Source organism: Liolophura sinensis, chromosome 1 (assembly GCF_032854445.1).
Source record: "Liolophura sinensis isolate JHLJ2023 chromosome 1, CUHK_Ljap_v2, whole genome shotgun sequence".
Taxonomy (NCBI): Eukaryota; Metazoa; Mollusca; class Polyplacophora; order Chitonida; family Chitonidae; genus Liolophura; species Liolophura sinensis.
Genome location: NC_088295.1, coordinates 75177992 through 75203169, shown reverse-complemented (window position 1 = coordinate 75203169; position 25178 = coordinate 75177992). Strand labels below are relative to the sequence as shown.

Genomic DNA, 25178 nt, shown 5'->3' with positions numbered 1-25178 from the left:
TATCCACGGCATTTTTTGTTGGTTTTTCCAGGGGAAATCCCCTATCCCGGCATTCTTTCCCTTCCATACAGTGTAGAGCTTGTTGCATCAGAATAATAACATGCTTTTTTCATGGCGAAAAATTATTTTGTAAATAGCGACATCTATAGTTGGAAAGGAAATATTTGATTAAATATTCATACACAAGTTATCCGTCCAGGATCGAGACTATATCGCATGCTATATCCCGTCGCACAGTGTGGGTACAGGAAGGTGAGACCACTGTATTAGATGTGTTCACACAAGGTTGTTACAGCCTGTTTTTACGGCTTACATGCATGGCGAGCTACGTCTGGACAAGCGCGACGTCTTTATCGTCGTCCCACTGCGGCTACATAAGACCATGCAGCGTTCAAGCTTTTTCATTCATCTCAGAGGTTCTGCATTTTTTTATTTTCTAATAAATGGAATTGTCATTGAGTTGTTGCATCTTAAATGAAGGTGCTATAGGATATGTTCGCTAAAACTGTTTTAGTTAAATTTCGGGTCGTACCACATCATAAGCAAGTCCCAGCTGCTTCATGAGCAGAACCCAGGAGGGGTACATCAATTTTGAACATGTAAAGAGTGTGTCAATGAAAGCTTGGTTGTCAACGATATAGGCGTTATTGCTGTATGGCTTTTAGTTATTTTTAATTCATGGATGCAACGGCACGTTGCGGCACGAGTCCCGGTGCGTATCATGCCTGTAAATATAACAATATGAATCTGTCTCCTCTCACCACGGTGCTGGTCGCCGTCATACAGGGGAAAATTCTTTATAAAATAGATAAATAAATACATGTACAACACAGTTGATGACCAGAGGCTTATATATAGGCTACAGGAGCACACAGGTCACGCACTCAAATTACACCCTAAACTTAAGTCAAAAATGCAAATGCCCACAATTCTATTTAAAATAATCAACGGTGATGCATTACATAATATTTTAGCATATTGACAAATATCTCATTTCTATAATATGGTCAATGCATGGCAAGGTTTTTAATACCAGTTCTACTAATTTATTTAGAAAATTAAAAGTGTTTTCTAATGTATTTTCTCTCTAATATACTGAGTGTTATTTTACTATATTTTTAATATACGTTTATTTAAAATTTAAATTTATTTAAATCTCAAATATATTGAAATCTAAATTTATTTAACTCTTAGATTAAATTGAGATCTTATTTAATTTGAGATTTTATTTCACGAGCCTTTAACTGATACTTTACGCGGTACATGGTGGAAACCACATGCGGGGCCTGGTTATAGGCAACTACCAAATCTCCTGATCTATACATGTAAAGCTATCCTTTCAATCGCCATATTAGAGGCAGTTGGTTCAATCCCAACGTACGTCCCATAGGGAATTTCCGAGATTACATTGACAATTCTTTTGAAGCTTTTACCCCGTGATTTAATTTGGGTTTATCAACATCTATTGCCCATGCTTCCTTCAACAATTCAGGCAACCTTCGGGTACCATTGTTTTTGCATATAGAGGCGTGTGTATTAAAGAACACAGACCAAACTCCTTGCCCTATATATACTATATATACATGCATGTACGGATTGTGTGTTAGCCTCTGGGCAGAATTTCAGTTTTCTAAAATATATATGTTGTTCTCCCACCCTGAAGTTCCTTGTTCATCTTCAAATGCATACCCTGCGTAACAGAGGGAACACTCTTGAGATGTCGTTGATAGGCTCTGGATGAGCGTGTGCAGGGGAAGGGAGGCTACTTTGTGTGTGAACAACTATGTAGGTCACTCACAATTGTGTGGTCTTCCGGGCTAAGTACAGGCGCTCGAAATTGTAGGGAGATAGCTTCGAGTGCTTGTGGGCTAAGCAAGTCAGTCAAGTGCCGAAGGCGTGGTAAATAGTGGACTACTCAGATCTGAACAAATACTCGGAAGTATGAGCTGTGGTTGAGACACCACATACCATGTTGTAACAGGATTACCGTGATATCAGCCTGAAAGGTAACACAAGTCAGAGTAATGCGAACCTATAGGCCTACAACTGGTTACGACTGTCACGGCAAACCAAGGCCCAATAAAGGGAGATCACTCGACAATAGTGGTCGATTGGTAGAGATTATCCAGTTTTCGGTATATTTGGGGATGAAAACGTACCGGTACCCAACCTCATGGGCTGTGCAGAGTTTAAAAAAGCCATAAAAAAAGACTCTTATCAAGATTTAAAATACATTTTGGTTTAGAACAAATGTTGCTTGCCACCTCAAAATGTGTTAAAATTTCCACGTACCAGTAGGCCTACATGTTGTGAATGTATGCCTATAAACATTACGAATTAGGTCGAGGTTTTCAGTTTTGATTGACGTCAAAACTAGCTGTATGGAATCGCCCTGAGCTTTAAGTCAGTTAATCATTGTTAAGAATTATTCAGATAATTTTTTGAAATTGATTCTATTAAAGTAACCCACTTAGCTTGTGTACAGCCAGGCAGTATGTGTGTCACGTTGTGTGTTGCACAGGTAGAAATAAATTACATTATACGCTGAATATCCTACATACATTTTTAAGTGGTTAAAGCTCAGTAGAGTCTGAACTCTGACGATAGGCCTACACATACATCTGCTGTTTCTGCTTATATTGGTTGTTAATTCATAGGTCATGGAATGTATACACATCTAATATTACATTTACTGTTGCATTGAAAGTTCCTTCCCCACTCCGTCAGTTGTTGAAGCGCTATGGAATCCAGTCTGAAGGAAAAACGTCCCTGGACCTCGATTATCCCAGTGCCATATGAACTCAAGGACAATATGTTAGAAGTTAGTTACCCTGGATTTTTCTCAGATGACTTGAACGGAAAAAGTAAGTTACACAGAGCTGGGTTAGCATCGGCCTTGTGTGAAAGTTAAACTTTCTTTTGTGAAAAATTTCCTCCTGCATGCATGTCATGTGAACAAAACCCAAGAAAACAACTTCGTGTATTGGATACCACACTGCCCGTTGACAAATAAACTAGACTATATATATATATATATATATATATATATATATATATATATATATATATATATATATATGTATATCGGTGATGAATATTGACCGTTACTCAGGAATGACAAAAAGCTTTCTTTGGAGCTTTGTGAGAAGAACTTCACATGTATGTATGCAATTAAAGACCTCAAAAATTAAACGTTTGATGGATTCAAGGTTTTAAATTTACCTATCATTGCTTTTTAACCACACTACAAGTACAAATATAAGTGCTGCAGGCGCTATTGACCTTGCCGCAGGCGCTATTTGACCTTGCTGCAGGCGCTATTGACCTTGCTGGGGGCCCTCTCGGTTATAGCCCAATCGAGTTAGAATATGTGTTGGACGTGAAACTTGCCTTCATGTACGCTTTACATCAAATTCTGCGAAGCATGGTGTTTTCCAATTGCTTTTTTTCTTCTGATGTTCCAGCATGGCCATTTGTTTTTAATTTTTTTTTATATTCAAACGTTTAAACACAGTCGTCTTCTGTCCACGAACACAACTGGGAGAAGCCCGAGTTGTGCTTGATAACCAATATTTGAGACGTCCTCATTTCAACCATCCTAATATGCTGATAACATTCTCGGTGTTCTTATTTATTTATTTATTTACTTATTATCTGTTGATCCTTGAAAAATTCTTTTGCAACAATTTACTGCTTTACAATGTGAATATATGGTTTTAATTTGCAGGAATTTTTCTTCCAGAGAGGCTTGCAAAGATCATGGAATCGAGTCGATTCTTGACTACACGTTTACTCCCAGGATTTCAACATCTGTCAAGCAAAGACAAAACGCTGATGGTGCTAAGCATTGACTACAATATTCGACCCGAATTCTACGCCCTTACGGCTCTTTCCCGTTTGATTCCCTACAAAATAGTCAGTTGGGTGTCGAGTGTCGGTCGGTCGTCATTTGTTCTTACACAGGTCTTGTTCCGAGAGGACAGAAGTCAACCGTTAGTCATGGTAAAAGGCATTTACGTCCAAGTCGATTGGAAGACACGCCGACCCCATCCTCTTCCTCTCCAAATGAAGAACTCCGTGCCCATACAAGACACCGATGGAAACAGAATGAAACTTCCAGAAATTCCTGCCGAAAAGTATTGCTTTGAGGCAGAAATTCAGCCAAGCGACATGGATAGCAATCTCCATACGAACCAGGCCGTGTATGTTCGCCTGTGTTCCGATGCTGCGGCTAGTGCAGAGGCCTGCTCTTACTACCGGGGAATACATGATGTACCAAGTCGACCGTTGTTCGAAATGTGGAATTTCTATAACGGTGAGAGCATGGAGGGTGACAAGCTGACCATATATACATGGCAAAATCCGGGCGAAAGAGACATAATCTACTTTGTAATTAAAAAGCAAGCTACTCCAATTTTTTACTCTCGCTGGAAATTAGGACAAATGCCTATGAAAGCGTCTATTTGACCACACTATATATACACTAAACTGTTATTTAGGAACTTATATGCATGTAGGAAATTTGTATTTTAATATCATTCATGGCAGAGACGTGATTCGTATGCAGTGGCATTACCACATTCCGGTATTGTCAGTATTTAGTTTGTTTCATATTTCTTTTGTGAGTTCGTGTGGATTGATTGGGGTGACATTCAGGCAATTTTCGATAGCATTAACGAGAGCTCAAATTAATCCATAGGTCAAAAAAGCCCAAATCATGAGGCAATATAAATTCTTAAAATATTTCTTTTTTTTTACCCCTAATTTGATATTGAAAATATGATTTAATATCATTTATTCCTCCTCAATCAATGTCTTTGTTATTAAGCCTCATATTTTGCATTATATTAGATATTATAATCAAGATTTCTTAATTCACCCCAAATTATGGGGCTCAAAAGGGCGCCCGATTAAGAAGCTGTTATTGACCCTGCTGATGTTAATCTTTTCAGATGTTTCGGATTATTTCAGTTATTGTATCTAGTTGTATATATATGCGATATCATAGCTTTTTCGGTGCATGAATGTTATGGCCTGTAACTTAAGGTGTCTCGATTAGTTTCTTGCTAAACACATTTGCAGTGTGATACACGTTTGCAATGGGATACACGTTTGCAGTGTGATACATGTTTGCATTGTGGCACATGTTTGCAATGTGATACACGTTTGCAGTGTGATACACGTGTATGCGTCTGCAATTGGATACACGTTGGCAGTGTGATACAAGTGTACGCGTTTTACAATGTGATACACATTTGCAGTGTGATACACGTGTAGCACGATAACACAATTCTTCCTGTTTTACAAATTATGTGATACACGTGTATGCATTCGCAACTTGATACATGTTTGCACGTGTGATACATATACGCCCAGGATGTAGTTTGACCAAAGCTCGAGCTTAACTGCATAGATGGCAGACAAGAATTAATATCTAGGTATGTGGCTGGGGCATATTTCATATTCTCTGCAGGATGACGTGACGCCGAATAGCATACAGAGCAAGACAGAGCAAGGTGAGCAAAGCATATTTGTTATAGTGGGTTTGGTGATTCCAGCGCACGCAGTTTAGGACTACCTGGTATAGCGCTGATAAGTGGGCATATGGTCGTTAGAGTTATCTCCCCCTTGCGCTTGAACTCAGTACCTATATATAATAAATTGACTGATGGTTCATTGGATGTTTGCCTTATCGAGTAATCTTACTCTTTGGCCGAAATATGCACGCATTTTGACTCAAACAGACTTAATTTACATACTGGAAAACCAGTTTTCTTTAACCTGCAGGGAGCAGATAAATACGCGAATACAGTAGCTATAATAGTGTGTAAGGCTTATACGTTTGTATAATTATTTTATGTATGTATGTTTTACGTCGTGCTAAAAACCCTACGCATTGTCCTATGACGAGGAAGGGTCATTTGGTGTGTGTCCATATTGTATGTCTTCCTGTGGCAGGGCGAGTCCATGCATGCCGCGAAAGTGCTGCCGCCCCTGAAGTATACCGCAAGTATCATTGTTAAAGCCTTTGGTAAATGTATGAAGATGTTTTTCCTCCAGGCTCTGCCCGGTTTCCTCCCACCATAATGCTGGCCGCTGTCGTATAAATGAAATATTCTTGAGTACGGCGTAAAACACCAATCAAATAAATGAATAAATAAATCTAGCTGCAGGTCGCAAGCCTACAAGAATGGCAATCTACAACAACCAGAATACATGTAGTTAGACGTTTATATCAAGAAATGAGACGTTTACTTTCGGCTCTGTATATAACTTTCATGGTATAATATAGTACACACGACCATAATGCTAGTCGCCGACATATAAGTGAAATAAATAAATCGAATAATCGACTTTAATTCGCAGTTAATCCGTGACCCATGCAGTGGCAGTTTAAATCAATACTTATTATTTATACATCAGTGAAATCCCAGCATTTCCTTCACTGATAAAAATGATATCTTCACTAGTTAGATATCACTTTTGTTATTACATTTTACAAATTCTTCATGTGATTAATTTACGTAAATACCTATTTTACATTAGCATTAAACACCTTTGTAGAATGTATAATTACTTACAGACAGCGTTTAAAACTGTAAAAATATTTTGTGAGCGCGGACGTGAACGAAATTGCAGCGCGTATGAATAAAATCAGAAATACGACGAAGATGGTACATTGCTTATTTTTTTCATGAATGCAACAGAAAAACTGTTACGCATTTACATACATGTAGAGAAAATGTCAGGATATAAATAATAAATAGAGTATTGTACAGTGAAGATTGAATACCATAAATATTGTTCTTGTGAAAGGTAGAAATAATAACCCACGAGACGCGTTTCCACATCTCATTTGCACCCTTCACTCGAACAATGTTTATTGTATTCAACCTTCATTGTGCAAAATCCTCTGTTTATTTAATTATGTTTGTGCATAATGTCAAACTAAAGAATTTGTCATTTTTAAGATGGCGGTCATTTTTATGAGCGAAGGAAACGGGAGTGCCAGTTTACCTTCCACAGTCCTTTGGCAAGGTGGGCTCAATAACAAACTTTCCCACAACTGACATACATTTTCACTCTAATGTAATATTGGTGAAGGACATGTAGCCTTCAAAGAAAGTCTGAGCGAACTTTCACACGAGCCAATGTTGTTCTGCACTCAACTCCTCATACCAGTTAAAGTTAAAATATCAACAATTCCGCCGACCGACAGTGCTACTTATATAGAGAGCTCAATGGACTCGCATCTAGAAACTACGGGAACACAGGTATTTCAGTACAGAATCATCTCGCATCTAGAAACCACGAAAACACGGCTGTCTCAGAATAGAACGATCCCGCATCTAGAAACCACGAGAACACAGGTATTTCAGAAAAAAAATCATCCCGCATCTAGAAACCACAAAAACACTGGTTCCTTAGAACTGAACGATCTCGCATCGAGAAACCACGAGAACACAAGTATTTCAGAATAGAAAAATAAGACGAAATAAGTGTCATGGAATTGTTTATTACCAACGATGTACAAAATCTATGTTCGACTGGCTTCCATGTTTGTACTGAAGATATATCGTCCTATATAAATATTTATATCCCAAAATACCAAAAACTCATAAAAAAGTGATATAAACTTTAAAGAGACATCCATCACAACTGTGATAGGAAAATTCACTTTTATCCGAAAGACTTTGGTTGACTTCGTCACTTAACATCTCTTCAGAAGTAACAATCTATCAGTAACAAATGCTATATGAATAACAGAAATATCATCACATAGAATAAAAATACCACAAATCTTATGTACAAACAATCTCAGCTTACTTTGATGGCGACGTAGAGCTAATATCAATAAAATTTGATATTTGTAGACTGAGCTGAATGAATGGTTCTAAAGTGTTTCTTGGGTGACGTCCTATTACATCAAACACGAATGCAGGGCATTCATCCAGTAATACACGACTTAACATTTACACACATCTCTGCAGGGAGGCCTTTTTGCCGTTTTTCATCTTACATCAGCATTTAATACAGTTTACTATTGTCGCACCCTACCCCCGGGATAATTGTTATTGTAGAAAATTCTCTAATAAATCTCCAAACATAAGATCCCAGAGGAAGAACGGACATTAGAGTTTAAGGTACTCTAATGACCTATGGGGTTCCTGGGTGCTATAATAAATATAAGACAGTATAATGATCTAAAGAAATAACAGACTCATAGAAAACAAAGACTAGGAATACAGTTATAGATGAACATTTCATTACAACAAAATTAACAAACGGTTCGCGCGAGTGGAATAAACGATTCCGAAAAGTTAAAGTATCCCTTGGGTGCCTCTATCATCTTCCAGGTACCAGATAGGCAGGGTAAGCTTCTGTAATCTTCCGGTTTCTAATATGGTGAAAAGGAGGTAGTGCATAATGAACTGGATATTGAAACTAATATCACCATAAATGGTGGTATGTTCATTTCAGATTAAATAATATGCATCTCCACATAACTGATTTCCAAGGTCATAAACAGGCCTATGTGTTCATAAATGCTTGAGACACTTACTGCTAGTACAGAACAGAATACACCGAAATTGGTGGAATGATCAGTCCATGTTACCTAAATAACACATCTCTTCAGTATCATCTCGTCCTCAATTGCTGCGATCTCTACGAACACTGGCATGAATCACGGTGACACCTTAACAAGCCGTCAACAGCCAGATTCTCTCCCGAACGTCAGTCTATAAACAGCTCCACCCGTAGGACCTCCCCCCCCCCCCCCCCCAACCCCCAAGGAACAGTCCATCAACATCCACCACCGGATTTAGTAGGGGTGACAATAGATTGGATAAACTCCGACTTCACCTTTCACGTATTGCTTTGGCTAAATTACTCTTCAAGGATCTCAAGATTGGTATGGTGAGTAGCAGGTTACTAACTACCACCCCGCATAGACTCGTAGTATCGATATTAAGTTATTACGCCAGTGTAATCGCTGTCTACATGGTAGACAATGAAATGCACAACTGGGATTCCACCGAATTTGGTGACGTCGTAATGATCTACATAGCATGACTATTATAATTACCATGTGCTTGGTGTACCGATATTTCTATACCAGTAACAAACCATGTGCTGTAATTTAACTTAAAGTGGTATGGCCATCACCCACACTGAGCTGTCGCTGTGCCATCTCTGGTCGAATAACTTTAACTAAACTGTGCTTTTGCAATTTTTCCGAAAAATGCCGACGGAACGCGGGCTCCGTATTTATACTGAAAGGTCACGAGCCATGACCTCGCATTGAACCAATCAAAATCCCTCACACTATGAGGGATTCCCGCATTGCGTAATTCCCTTTGGCAACACTTCCGCTGCACGTGAGCAGGATCCAGACGAGATGGCAGTCAACATTTCAGTCCCTGTTCTCTATGTAGGAAAAAGAGGGAAACCAGACGGAATAAAGCCTTCAGATAAATATTTCATGTCGAGTTCAAATGGGCTTGAAATGTTCGTTACTCGGACACAAGCGGTTAGTACACACCAATCGTAATTCCATAAAAGTTGCTGTATGTTTGACAAGCCAGTACAACAACAACCTGAATATAAACTGAACTAAAACTCCGTTGATATGTCAGACCAACAACTTTAGTTGGAGAGTAGCCCGAGGTAACGCTGATAGTCCTGTCGTTACACTATAAGCACCGGTTAATGATAGTAACCTGAATACTTGTACCTTAATTGTACAGATTATCCAAACTGCAGTCAGAAGGGATATAAAACGAAAGTGAAAGTCAACAACCTGACTTCGTCAGAAGCACCCATAAAATATGACACATAAAATGAACAGATAAAACAACATATACACAGACGCAAACATCACTGAGGAAACTTGACAGCACACATGTGCACGGCTTCATTTGCCTTTTACAATCTGCCCCAGTTAACATAATATACAGGATGTTAAAGAAAACAATAACGTATATTTGACCAGAATTACACCATTTGTTAATGTATTTTAATGTAGCTTGTCAATGGGATTAATGTGTATTTCATACACACACAGGTCTAAAAACTGTACATGAAACAATTGAGCATAGGAAAATATTATCATACATACTTTACATTAGATGAATTCAGTGGAATATTATCACATGTTCACGCTACCTGCAGCACCTACCTTAACCATGAACTCGGTGGATTTTCGTAATTTCCTGCCCTATTATAGGTCAACATGGTAAGCATCGTTATGATTACCAGCACGCTCTTTACTGCCATGTTGTGAGACACGGTCTAAGGCTAAACAGCAAGACTGGAATTTACATTAACACTCCCTTCCCTCTCATGCATGCCATTACTACAGTCGTTTGTCTTCAATTTATCCACAAATTAAATATGTTTAACACACACAGCAACCAAACAAAGATTACACAGGTACATGACCATGTGCATTGCACTGAAACCTTGTAAAATCTTTTTCATATTTAGAAATTTTCAAAATGATGTTCGAAGAGTGCTTTGGTTGTTCTACTTGACTCCATGCAGGCTTTCTCCACACCTTTGGTCAGTCCAGGCGGTCCACAGCTGAATACGCCTACCTTACGCACCTGTCAACACAACCAGCACCATATTATAAACATTGACATCACTGAGCATTAAAGTCCAGACTTTAATACATTTCTTAAACACAATCAAGACTTTATGTCACAGATTTTAAATTATAAATTTGTACTTCTGTATGTCCTATTTCACTGCCAAACTTCAAAGTCAAATCACATACAAGTACATATTTTATTAAACATCACCATGAATACCTTGATTTCTTGATTACCAAAAATTTTACAACATAAACCAAAATGGAAAACTTGTAAATATCTAGCATCACTTCGATTTCCACTAGTCACTCAGGCCAATTACCTGACTTAACTGAGAATGCACTCTTCATGGACTGATATCACTGCCATTACTGGCTACACTGTAGGGTTTATTTTTTTATTTTATTGGTATCCACCATTATGGAGGGAGGAAACTGAGCTGAGCCAGAGGAAACCAACAACCATCTGCAGGATGCTTGCAAACCTTCCCACCTATGACCAGAGAGACTACACTGTAATGGACTTACCTGTGGATGAGACTTGTTCACAGCCTCCATCATCTTAGACAGCTGAGGTCGACCAAAGTGGGTATTAGCCTTCAGTCCCGTGAACACACTCCTGCCACCTGATAACTTCTGAAAATGCTCCTCACAGATGTACTGAAATCGCAGTTTTAATAACATGTTACTGTCAATATCTGGCAGCAATCATCAATTCGGGAATTTTGAATTTACAGTACACCCCACCCAGTCACCATGATTATGGCCGACATCATGGTGACGTCCCTTTTGACTATCTTTGATTTATGGCACACGAGGGCTAATCAGTGAATCAGTGAATCTAACATGAGCATAATATTGAAAATTTATTTTACTGAATTGACTAAACTAAATATATCCTGAAATAAAATTCAACGTTAATTATGGATACTAATGCTTATTGTATACTCCTGTCCAGGTTAAAATGCACTGATTAGGCCTTCCATGCTGTAAGGCAATGTATTGTATAACAGAATATTCTTCTCCAATGTTATGTCAAGTCTGCACTTTACTGAAAAAATACAGCTAACGTAAAATATTTCAGACAAAAAAAAAGAATATAAGTTATATTATAAGTTATTAAGACTGACTCACCAGCAGAGCTGTTCGTAAATCAAACTTCTGGAAAAACTGGGTGATGAAGATATCGATGGTGACAATGCCACTGAGGTCCACGTCTTCGACTTGTCTGAGGATGTCAATCAGCCATTCGTAATGGCGCTGACTTCCCGTCACCCATACGAAGTACAGCTGAAACAAACACGACATTTCATCATCACACAGAGAGCACTCTTAGTCAGGATAAATATCTAGGTGTAACAATGTAAATGGTGATTACTGTAATACGGTAAATGACCTCAAATTTGTCCAAACACTTGTATTTTTAGAGGCAAATGAATGTTCTACAATACTGAAACTTATATTTTTTCCATAGGATATCATCCTACCTTCCACAAAACCTCAAAACACCTTTCTAAGATCAGCAAAACTCGCAGAATCAGGCAAAATGTGCAACAAAGTGAGGAGCAAAATTTTAGGTCCTTTACAGTAATCTGTTATAACACATGCTTTAACAGGATTAAATTCAGGATAAATGAATATACACATGTACATACACCTGTTGAGAAAGGCATGGATACCACATTAGATTGTACCGCCAATGAAGTATCATGCCAAAGACACCAGACATGACACCCCACCCAGTCAAATTATAATGACACCAGGCCAACCAGTCCAATTTACTTGTTCTAACCTCTGAGTTCTGACTAAGACCGAAACAAAGAAGCCGCTCTAACCACTAGATCACCTAAATCTTCAGTCTGTCTGCATGTACATGAGGCCGTTATTCATTCATATTTTTATAGTATTCTGTCCACAAGGAAAAAAAATAACACTTTTTTTGAATTTGCCCTTCAGTTCATCAATTCAGCCAGTACACTCCATATTCAATTTTATTGGGAAATAAATTACATTTAAAGTTGCCATTTCATATTTGAAAAAGTTCACGATTTTGTGTGCTGCATGCTAAGGAAATTCAGAAAACTTTGCCCCACTCTGGACCACAACATTAAGAGGGGCTCTTACCTTCTGACATCTGATTTTGTAAGTGCTCTTGATCTGGGACATATGGACAAAGTCCTTTAAGATGGAGGCGTACGGGGTGACTCCAATCCCTGCCCCCACCAGGATGGAAACGTCATAGGTGTACCAATCCTGCTGGCCAGCTCCGTAAGGGCCATCTACATAAAGCTGAAAATGGGAGACACAATAAAGCTTTATTCACTTCATAACGTAATAATAACCAGAGTTGTATTGATAATGCATGCAGAAGATATTCGGTTAAACTTGTAAATTGTCTTGTCATATCTGTCTAAAGATTTAGCTATACTGGATGGATCAAACATGCTTGACATTCCACCATTTCTTGCATCGGCCAGGTTAACTTATGATTTCACTCTCTGCAAAAACAACTGTGAAGCCAAGACATCCCAAGACAGACTGAGCATAAGTACAACAAATGTGTGAGACAACAGTTGAGCTATTTGTACCAGATTTGTTAGTTTGGTCAAATGAGTATTCTCAATTAACAGTTCTTAAAAGTTTATTATAAAGCAGAAGATTAAGTATATGTAACCACTGTGTGGGACATTCGCTTGGCCTATTTTCACCTAGCTTCTGACTCAGGTGACTTAAATGAGAGTTCTTAAAAGTTTATTATAAAGCAGAAGATTGAGTATATGTAACCACTGTGTGGGACATTCGCTTGACCTATTTTCACCTAGCTTCTGACTCAGGTGGCTTAAATGAGAGTTCTTAAAAGTTTATTATAAAGCAGAAGATTGAGTATATGTAACCACTGTGTGGGACATTCGCTTGACCTATTTTCACCTAGCTTCTGACTCAGGTGACTTAAATGAGAGTTCTTAAAAGTTTATTATAAAGCAGAAGATTGAGTATATGTAACCACTGTGTGGGACATTCGCTTGACCTATTTTCACCTAGCTTCTGACTCAGGTGACTTAAATGAGAGTTCTTAAAAGTTTATTATAAAGCAGAAGATTGAGTATATGTAACCACTGTGTGGGACATTCGCTTGACCTATTTTCACCTAGCTTCTGACTCAGGTGACTTAAATGAGAGTTCTTAAAAGTTTATTATAAAGCAGAAGATTGAGTATATGTAACCACTGTGTGGGACATTCGCTTGACCTATTTTCACCTAGCTTCTGACTCAGGTGACTTAAATGAGAGTTCTTAAAAGTTTATTATAAAGAAAGTCAAATGAGTGTCCATAAGAATTCAGTATAAAGCAAATCCATGCCAAATGCTAATCCTTACAAGTACTTTGGTGTTGTCATTAAAAGATGCCAGTAAAATATGAGATGCAGTCAATCTTGTTTTGTATCTGTTTTGCTCACCTTCGGGTAGGCTCTGTCTTTGAGGTTCTCTGGGTCAAACAAACTTCTGATGTTCCAGGTCCATGGCCCCAGTGCCCTAACGTGGACAGAGAGAGTGTCCTCATGTGGGGCAGAGGTCAGGGTGAAGGGGTGGTACTCGCTGGGGGACTGGCCCAGGCAGGCAACCCTCACCCACTGACCAGACTTGTACTCAAACCGTGGGGGACGTTTAAACTCTATCATTGTCACATCTGCCAAAACCAAAGACATGATTAAAGTTTCTATGTCATAATATTAACAGATAAAAGGACTTTATGTGTGAAGAAAAATGTTTCACTGATTAGTATTTATGAATATTATGATTTTGACAAATCAAGAATTTTACATCAAAAAGGGCATGGAAAAATTCTGACCAGTTTATGTGGTGAAGATTGCTGTAAAAAATGCCAAAGTTTATGTGGTGAAGATTGCTGTAAAAAATGCCAAAGTTTATGTGGTGAAGATTGCTGTAAAAAATGCCAAAGTTTATGTGGTGAAGATTGCTGTAAAAAATGCCATCATTTTTACACCGAAGGTTACAGCGAGTGACATGCATGTCAACTATTTGCTTTCTCAGACATCAAAATTGTTAGTATATACCTGATAATAGCTCTTAAATCAATAAAACTTTAGAAAATAATTAAATGTTGAAACTACTAAATATATATCTCAACTGATTTCACCAGGTTACTATTAATAATGAACATATGCAGATTACTGTTGTGTCAAATTATTGAAATTTAACTGATTAACTGTTTTACAGCACTCCATACCTGATGGCAGATGTTCAGCTCTGACTACACTAATGGGAGACTTCTTACGACTGAGGCTAACAAGTTTATCCACAGTCAGTAGGATGGCAGGAATGACAAAGTAGGCAAAAAACAGAGGCTTCTGTACGATGACAGAGGCGCCGTGTAATATAGCCATGATGTACAAAGGCAAGATCAGCTTGTGGGTCAGCCAAAAGGCACCAAATATATATCTGCGGGCAGTTTGAGTGGCGAACACGTAGATGATACAAATGACCACAGTCAACAGGACCCCAGTAAAACCTGCAACAATGGAAAAACTTCTGCGTTAGATATGACATCTGGCAACTGGGAAAAATAAACTTTTAATTTTAGATCATGGACACACAGCAAAGGTGCACAATAGATACTATGTACAGTCTTATTTAACATGAAAGGTAAGAACCAGATTTGTCTGATTTTTGTATAAAAATATTAACGATACAGATGACAGGTGGAAAACCTTGTTCAACGCAACTTAATTAGTGACCTAATTACCTGTCATATTTCCGAATAACCACCAATGGAAAGCTGGTTGGAATTCAGATCTGGAATGATATGCATATCAGAATATAAGGAAAAAAGAATTTTGGGCATATAAACATTAAAACAAAATGTATGATGTCAAATAGAACTGTATATTATTTCAGAAGTGGCAATATATTGCTTTTTGAAAAGGATATTAAAATAACTTTTTTGTCGATGAAAGTAATTTAAAAGCTCCCTTCAGCTTAATTTCCTTACCTGAACACAATGGTTTCAAACACACACAAGAACTTGGTAGGCTGAGTGGCCACATGGTAAAAGTTGAACCCGTATCCAATCACATGCATAGCTGAAAGACAACACAAAATGTCAGAACACAGATGAAATTAAGCTGCTTTTAGTTAAGCATTTACAATCTGAACTGATTTATACTATTAAATGTAAGTCGCCAAATTACTGAATTTATTTCTTAAACTGAAATATGCTGAGAAAGCTGTACACTAATAATTTCTCTGCACCGGACATCTCCTGTAAACTTTTCTTTTGTAAGAAATAGTGAGACTATAAAACAAAAGTAAAAGAATTTCATAGCGTAAAAATAAAGCTGGAACAAAAACATTTCCCTCTTTTACCTTCACCCTTGGATGATTATGTTAAGTTTCCACAGTTGGAGTATAGGAGACACTATAAATTTTGGAACTGTTCACTGATAATGATAAAGTGGGAAAAAAAACAAGTAACAATTTGCAATTGCTGAGATATCCTGCTGAAAGCCCAAATCGTCTTGAACTCTGGGCCCTTTCTAAGTGACTGGCCCATGTTAAAAAATTAGATGTCAAAAGTTGACTGACTGACTGACAAATACACTATTAAAGCATTGAGGAGTTCCTTGCTGCAGTAAATACTGACCTGTGAAGAACAAAGCTGTCCATGCGATGACCTTGTGGAATGCAACATGTGAATCAAAGGGTATGTAAAAGTTGAGGAAGGTGCCTCTTAGCCAGGTGATGGTGTTACGGCACATGGTTAACAGGATCAGTGAGAAGGTGAAGGACATGCCAGCTGCTGCCGCACGTGTAACACTCAGTCCTAACCCTGTGATCTGACGCAGACCACTGTGCTCCCGCTCAATTGTGTAGTCTGAAATACAGAGTCAAGCATATAATGAGTTGTTGAAATCATTTTGACGTGGGGCTGAATCATACCGACGACGACTATTGGTATGGAAGTACACATGAAAACTTAAACTTGTATAGAACACCTTGTCATGTAACGATTAACATACATGAGACCATGTAAAGACTCTCTCAGTACTGGTATCTCAAACATATTAAAGTGTCAATCTTTCCACCTAAGGATTCTTTAACAAACCCCATTTATGAAACAGAGCAATTAGATAGAAAAGCCAACAAAGAAGAAATTTGTGAAAGTTATTTTAAACAAGAAAGACATTCCTCAGAGAAGTACTCACACAACCTGACATAACTTGCATTGCAAGAACTAGACATTTCAAGTCACATTATTTGTTGGCGCATGGCATCTCTGATGTTAACTCATACAATGGACCCTGTATACAGCAAATTGCCCAAGATCAAGCTGCACCTTTTGAATGATACCATAAGATCTATTCATCTTAGATGGGTGTTTTTAGTGAGTGAGTGAGTGAGTGCTTGGGTAACATCATACTTAACAATTTTTCAGTCATATGATGGCGAATGAATCCTTAGAGTGCATGTAATGTGCCTTTTTGTTGTCGGACAGATTTCCACCGCTCTATTATCTAGTGCTGCTTCGCTGAGATGAGTTACCGAAGGCAAGTAAGCCTCCCCACCCGAGCCATTATATTTATACGGGTCAAACCAGTTGTCCTGAAGCGGACGCTCTACCTATGCTATCAGGGCTGGTAGGGTGTTTTTAGGTTTCTTTGTGAGATAAGATGATATCAAACTGGGTAAATCTAAGTTTCATTAATATTTTATGACATTTATTTGCATCTAAAGGTTCACCTTTGAGGCAGGAGTGGGGAAAGGCAAAACCTTACATTATTAACGCTATATTAATTCTACATGCATCTACATCATGTATCCACCTTGATAAACTGAATCCACAGGTCTTGCTTACAAATTAAACCAAATACATGTAAACTATGTATATAACTGTACTCACAATAAAACCTCTCTCCTGCCACTCCCAGGCAGATTCCAAAGAAGATGATCAGGAAGAAGATATGCTGTTTGTTGTTCTCTATGAAGTGTTTGAGGGATTTGACCTTGGCCTTGACGGGGGAGTACTTCTCTCTGAGAGCCAGCTGAAGACGAGGATGGATGATCTCATTGAGGGATGACGTGGAACCTTTGTGAGAGACTCTGTCCAGAGACATAGTAGACCCCTTCCTGGAGTCAATGTCCAGGGATGCTGTCGAGCCCTTTCTCTTCTGCTGGTGACTGATTATACGCAAGAACACAATGTCAGTATTTTCAAGAAGTTCATCAGCACAAAAATAACATCCATGTAATGTTTGCCGCAAAAAACCGCCATCAAGATATTTACGTCCAAGACTGAACAGTTTATTCAATTATCATTTATTTCATTGATGCTTAATCTCATGTTTATGAATTGAAGACGTGGGAAGGTCTGCCAGCAACCTGCTGATGGTCGTGGGTTTCCCCCAGGCTCTGTCTGGTTTCCACCCACCATAATGCTGGCCGCCGTCGTGTAAGTGAAATATTCTTGAGTACGGCGTAAAACACCAATCAAATAGATAAATAAATAAATATGAATTGAAGAAATATATCCCTTACATTTTCTGTCATATCATGTATATGATGGCAGTCAGCTTTGTATGTGGAGGGAACTAGGTTTTATATTTGGTTTATTTAATTATCTCACACAGTGGTTTTTGATGCTGGTAAGTAATATACTCCGATTTCTTTTCTTTTCATATAAATAGCTAGTCTTATACAAAACTGCATCATTAATTTAATACGGAAGACCTCAAACATTTATGAAAAGTTATCTTTATACAATGGTGCTTATCTTCTGAAATTTTCAGGTACCCAACATTTCTAAACAATGGTTATTACCTTTTCTTGTCAGTCTTCTTTCCATTGGCTGGTGACAAGCATTTCTTTGCTCCTGTAAGCAAAAATGGGTGAAATTTAAGATGAAATCTTTCAGTTTTGTTTATACATCAACTTTTCTACTTGCTCTAGACAATGATGATCTCACAGAAACTGAACACAGCTATATACTATTTTATACTTGTCAAAACTGTATTTGTACCTTTCCAGTCTAGGTTGATGTTGTTGAGGTGGTCCATCTGGGGTGAAAAGATCTGACAAAACTCGGGAAAGCCTATCCGGGCGTTGTTCTGTACTCCACACACTGTACACATGTCCGTGACAATCTTCTCTACACTCGCCACATCAACATCACTGTTTGCCATTTCCAGCAAAGACCTGTCAACACGGAGGAAAACATTACATCATCTATATTTCATGTACAAATAGTGTTGAGAAATTACTTGAAGATTTTAGTGATATGATTTGAACTTACTTGAAGAGTTTATTGTGATGATCAGAACTTACTTGAAGAGTTTATTGTGATGATCAGAGCTTACTTGAAGAGTTTATTGTGATGATCAGAGCTTACTTGAAGAGTTTATTGTGATGATCAGAACTTACTTGAAGAGTTTATTGTGATGATCAGAACTCACTTGAAGAGTTTATTGTGATGATCAGAACTTACTTGAAGAGTTTATTGTGATGATCAGAGCTTACTTGAAGAGTTTATTGTGATGATCAGAGCTTACTTGAGTTTATTGTGATGATCAGAGCTTACTTGAGTTTATTGTGATGATCAGAACTTACTTGAAGAGTTTATTGTGATGATCAGAGCTTACTTGAAGAGTTTATTGTGATGATCAGAGCTTACTTGAAGAGTTTATTGTGATGATCAGAACTCACTTGAAGAGTTTATTGTGATGATCAGAACTTACTTGAAGAGTTTATTGTGATGATCAGAGCTTACTTGAAGAGTTTATTGTGATGATCAGAGCTTACTTGAAGAGTTTATTGTGATGATCAGAACTCACTTGAAGAGTTTATTGTGATGATCAGAACTCACTTGAAGAGTTTATTGTGATGATCAGAGCTTACTTGAAGAGTTTATTGTGATGATCAGAGCTTACTTGAAGAGTTGAGTATGATGATCAGAACTTACTTGAAGAGTGTGGTCAGCTCCTGCATGGTGACCGTTCCACCCTCTTCGTGACTACTGCACATCTTAAACAGCATGTGAAGTTTGTCCTCGGACGAACCTGAAGGGTAGAGTGGGATTAACCATACACATGAGTCCTTCCTCATAGCAGCACTCTCCATTACATATCAGTATGAAAGACAGTGGTGGCTTCAAATAACACATTGCAATTCCCAACTAAAATAGATTTCGTGACTCTACAAAAGTTCCTCTTCATATGTGGTGCTCTACTGACATTGGCTGTAGCCTATATGTCAGTACATTGTGAATCTAGAGGCATATTGTACAGAGTGTATTCACTCAATCAAAACAATGTTTTTTAACCTTTTCTTTGGGAGAATGCACAAGAAAAAGAACGCAAGACGAACAATGGCACTGTTTTATTGTCTTTGAAACAACTAAAAAATGAGTACCTTTTGAGAAGAGTACGACAGTGGCTAGGAACTCTTTGAAGGAGATGTAGCCATCAGCATTGTTATCCACCATGTTGAACATCTGCATGACAAAGTCAGAGTCTGACTTCACTCCCAATGCCTCAGCAAACTCTTCCTGTCAACAACAAAACAGCTGTTGGATGACATCATGTTACCATAACAATGACAATCCCATACACGTACTAGGACATTCGTCTGGAAAAGTAGCTGTATTATTTCTGTCTGAGAACTCATGTCTAGCTATGCATATACATGTACACTTTGCATAACTTATGAAGAACTGAACTTAAAAAACTAAAAGTTGTGTTATTCCTGGCTGAGAATTTTTGTCCAATTATGCATATATACACTCTCTATAACTTACGAGGAAATTAGGGTAAAAACAGCATTATTTCTGACAGGAAATTAATAACTATTTATGCACATATACACTTTGTATAAGTCACAAGAAACTGAAAGTAAAACCTAATGCTATGGCTGAGAATATATGCCTTATTATCCTTGCACATGTATGATTACATGGTGTGACAAAGAACTGAATGTCACTGAAAAGCAAGACCATAACATTTCTGCCTTGGAATTAAGACTACTGTGAACTTTGATCACTTCACACAACAAAGAATTGAAGGTAAAATCTGGTACATGCCAAAACCAAAACAATACGAAGTCTGATTCAATTTTTATTTTGGTTCACTAGAATATCTCAGGTACTTACCTTTGTAAGCTCAAAGTCCAGTGTTTCCATGTTGTCTGAGTCCCTTACAGGAACATAATCCATATCTAAAGCCTGTCAAGTATAACAAGTTTTTACGTGTGAATACAATACTGCATTTTGTATAAACAGTAAATCAGTACACAGTATTAATATTGCTGGATGAATGTAGTGAAATTTTGTATGTCTCTTTGATCATTTTTTTTTAAAAAGTACCATTTTCAAGACACCAGAAAAAATACTCTTACTTACAAAATCAAGGTGATATTTGTCTATACACTTTAGTAATTTCAAATCCTAACCACAACAGTAAAATGCTGTTCAGTACACAGCAGCATAGGTGGAATGTGGAAATGACCTCTGCCCACCATCCATCTTCATCTGTGACATGATCTTGGTTTTAAGTGTGATAATAATCCTTCCTCCTCTCCCCCCCCATCCCCCCCCCCCCAACACACACACAATCCTCACACACACACACATCGTCACTAAACATTTATCGTTTTAAGTAATACAATATCCTCCAAGTACTTACTTCTGAGAAAACTTGTTTGAAGAACATTTCCAGTTTCTGGTTACGCTTAACCTTTGTAGTGGCACGCTGATAAATCTCTTTTAACTTCATTGATTTCTGGACAATCTCCTTCTCACAATTTGTCAGCAGTTGCTCAATGCTAGACACAAACAAAGATCTTTCATGGACTGTGGGGAATTCCAGGACCTAAGTGCAAATAAACAGAAGTTGGAAATTAAAGAATATAAACTTAGTCAGGATAGACTAGGACTGCGAGTTGAATTAAATAGTGCTGAGTGTTTAAACAGAACAACAAATTCTGTTATAAAAAAAAAAAAACAATTTTCTTTATGAATAATTTTCATGAAAAACATTAATGATGACAGCATGAAGAAATGCTGGGCATTCTTATCACCACATTTCCATTTTGCCAAAAACAAAAAAAATACTTCATTAATGATAACAAACAGAATTTACACTGGTCATGCATATTAAACAAGCTGTGTTTTCATCGACAAAACACAACAACAACAAAAAAACATATTTTATTTACAATAACAAACTGAATCCGAAAATGGATATGCATATTCACCAAATCATATTCCCGTGGAACATAGATGAGTAAAGTTGTTTGCCCCTTGGTGCTGCTGAGCCAGAGCTCAACGTGAGCCATGTTATGAAAGCTGATGGTGCGTATGTGGGAGCCATGGTGGGAGCTCATCCACAGTTGGCAATTTCGGTCATGGAACTGAAGCTCTACATTGCGGGGACTCTCTTTCTCACCACGCCACTCAATAGCTAAACGATTAAAGCACAACAAAATTAGCATTAATTATTTTTTATTTGTTTATCAGTTATTTAACACCATACACTCAAGAGTTTTCCACTTATACAATGGATACCAGTCATATGGCTTGAGGGAGTGTCCAAAGTAAACCACCAACCTTTGGCAAATTACTCAAAGGTGTACATGTATGTTCTATTAGTGGATTGCAAACTGTCTCTGATAAACTGACAAAACTTTATCATCGATTCTTTAATAACTTTTAATTATTCTTAAATTCCGGTAAACAACATGTGAGGAAAGAAATTTACAAAGGTTGATGAATGTAACACCTGAACTCTGGGGAATGAATTTCCTCACCTGTTATCCAGCCAGATGTGACTCTAACGAGCCTCCTCAGGCGCTCGTTGCGTTTTTGCTTCAGACTCTCAGCATCTCTGTGGTGCTTGATATGGTACAAAACGTACGCCAAGAGACCACACACTGAAAACACAAACAAAACTTACAAGTGATTTACATCTCAGAAGTTATGACATTACTAAAACAGCTAACACAATATCCTCCAATCACATGTTTTCTTTCCTAGTGGGTCATTCACAAACAATCCATCAGATTATTCACACAACCACTGTGTAAAACCAACTTAAACATTAAATCTCACTTCAAGCAACAGCCATCTCCTCAAACAAACAGTAGGTTGTTTACCATTTTCTTAACATACAAACCAATGTGTCAAAACTCCAATTTATGTTAACTGATTCTTCAACCTTTTCGCATGTTTGAAAGGTGTTTACTTGAGCAAATTCTGAAGGCATTATTCTGTCCATTATTCCAACCAATGTTGTTTTGTCTCCAAAATCCATGTCCATAAATTGCACTGAAAGTTGCTCTTTACATGCCAGAAAGGTTGAGGAGTTAGCTGTTAACATGCAATCACAAACGCAATACAAGATGTGAACACTGCATCTGAATTATTTATTTATTTGACGTGTGTCTTTAGCCATACTTATTAATACTTCACTTTTTTAATATGCTGCTAAACCATGATCATTGTGGGAGGAGGAAACCAGAATGAGCCCAGAGGAAACAGCCAGGCATGTCACTGAATACCTGAAAAAGCTCCTAATATAAAGTGTTAGTCATGGCAGCAGGAGACTTACTGTAACTCAAAATTTTTCCCATATTTACATAATTATTAAGGCTTATTCTGAGGGCAGTATTCTATGTAGAATGGTAAACTCATACTTTTTGTGAAGCCCTAAAATTGACCAACCCAACCCAACCAACATAGTTTTGTCCCCAAAATCTAAGTAAAAATGTGTATAAATTGCATTGGAAATTTCTCTTTCATATGCGAAAAGGTGAGGAAGTAGAGTAATCAAATGAACTTGATCAGTGACTACTACAAGCTTGTCAATACCGCCGTAATAGTCAAATCAGCCAGAGCCTTTATACATATTTGTGTGAGATCATATCATCATGGGCGGCCTCCGTGGCTCATTTGGTTAGTGCGCTATTGCAGCACAATGATCCAGGAGTCTCTCATCAATGCCGTTGCTATGAGTTCAAGTCCAGCTCATGCTGGCTTCCTCTCCGGCTGTATGTGGGAAGGTTTGTCAGCAACCTGTGGATGGTCATGGGTTTTCCCCGTGCTATGTCCGGTTTCCTCCCACCATAATGCTGGCCACCGTTGTATAAGTGAAATATTCTTGAGTACGGCGTAAAACACCTATCAAATAAATAAATAAATAAATAAATCATAAAATGTGATTACTAACAGAAAGGCAGTATTCCAACGCATGTCCAGATGACGATGAATGATATCTCACTGCCTTGAAAAATAGTCATAGCCTGTATGTGGAGGACACTCAGGTAGGCTGGAGGCATTCACCGGCTCAAAGTGACAGAACTCCCCTGGAACAAAATTACAATATCCGCTATCAGGAGGACGTGAAGATTCCTAAACACTGGAGATCAATAAATGCAGAGATATACAAAAACATTATACATAACCCCAAATCCTAAAACCAAGTCCCAGCTCTCAAGTGTAAACAAACAAACACATTCTCAAGTGTAACAACAAGGACAGCCGAGATGAGAGAACACTTTCTCTTACTTCAGACAAAATATCATGGCACTTGTGTCTGCTACATCAGTTAAGACTTATATTTATTTCTAACCTAACAAAATTTTATTTATTTATTTTTTGATTGCTGTTTTCACGCTGTAATCAAGAACAATTCACTTGTACGACGGCAGTCAGCATTATTGTGCGAGGAAACTGAGCAGAGGCTGGGGGAAACCCAAGACCATCCGCAGGTTGTTGTCAGACCTTCCCATGTAGGGCCAGAGAATTAGTCAGTATTCTTCCAGACTCAACTGAAACTATGCATAACCTAAACATATTTCATGTTAAATATATTTCGTGTTCGTGTTAATTCTACTTACATTTACACATACCTTTCCACAGTTATATTTATTTTATTTCTTGTTTAATGCAACACTTAAGAAATTTCCCACTTCAATGTACAGTGGATGTCATTTTTATAAGTGGCAGAAACAGGACGTTGGGGTATAAATAAGGGCTTCTATGTACTGCATTTTTTCTGTTTATTACCATAACATAAGCAGCTTGCTACAAAGACGGAGAATAAGCCTTACCTGTGCCTAGAGTGAAGACATCCGGCTGGAGTTTACCATGTCTCAGTTGACCTGTCACATTGTTGATTATTTCCCCTAGAGTTGTATGTTTAATAATATCTATCTCATCTTTAGTGAACTGCCTGCAATAATGACAATAGACAAAGTCAAAATATTATACAAGAGAGTGCGTAATACATAAAACATCCAGCATTGCACAAACACAGCAGAAGGCACCACCATTTAATGTCTTTACTCCAGCAAGGCAGTTGAACTTGCAAGGGATGGTAAACAGAGTTATTCCCCCTTATTCCCTTCCCCGCTCCCCCCCCCCCCCCAGTATAATTTAGGTGCATGTAATATAGGAATTATACATCATCATCTTTAAATACATTATTTTAACTTTTAATGTTTATCTCATAATAAACCATTATCAACATTGTAAAGTAGCATTATTCACTCCTTATCTCCATCTTTGTGAAAATTAGCAT

General features: G+C 37.9%; 1 protein-coding gene across 1 annotated transcript in view; it reads right to left on the bottom strand.

Moving 5' to 3' along the window:
* Positions 1 to 9647: 9647 nt before the first annotated feature.
* LOC135464009 (dual oxidase-like) overlaps positions 9648 to 25178 on the bottom strand; it is a 30890-nt gene continuing 15359 nt past the window's right edge. The window contains 21 exon segments of the mRNA XM_064741487.1: positions 9648 to 10607; positions 11123 to 11254; positions 11729 to 11884; positions 12719 to 12883; positions 14052 to 14281; positions 14843 to 15124; positions 15359 to 15408; positions 15605 to 15695; positions 16256 to 16486; positions 17513 to 17790; positions 18430 to 18481; positions 18629 to 18804; positions 19568 to 19664; positions 20017 to 20152; positions 20753 to 20824; positions 21285 to 21470; positions 21856 to 22061; positions 22408 to 22530; positions 23826 to 23880; positions 23882 to 23961; positions 24709 to 24830. Coding sequence (XP_064597557.1) covers positions 10485 to 10607; positions 11123 to 11254; positions 11729 to 11884; positions 12719 to 12883; positions 14052 to 14281; positions 14843 to 15124; positions 15359 to 15408; positions 15605 to 15695; positions 16256 to 16486; positions 17513 to 17790; positions 18430 to 18481; positions 18629 to 18804; positions 19568 to 19664; positions 20017 to 20152; positions 20753 to 20824; positions 21285 to 21470; positions 21856 to 22061; positions 22408 to 22530; positions 23826 to 23880; positions 23882 to 23961; positions 24709 to 24830 — 3043 coding nt within the window. The 3' untranslated portion in view covers positions 9648 to 10484.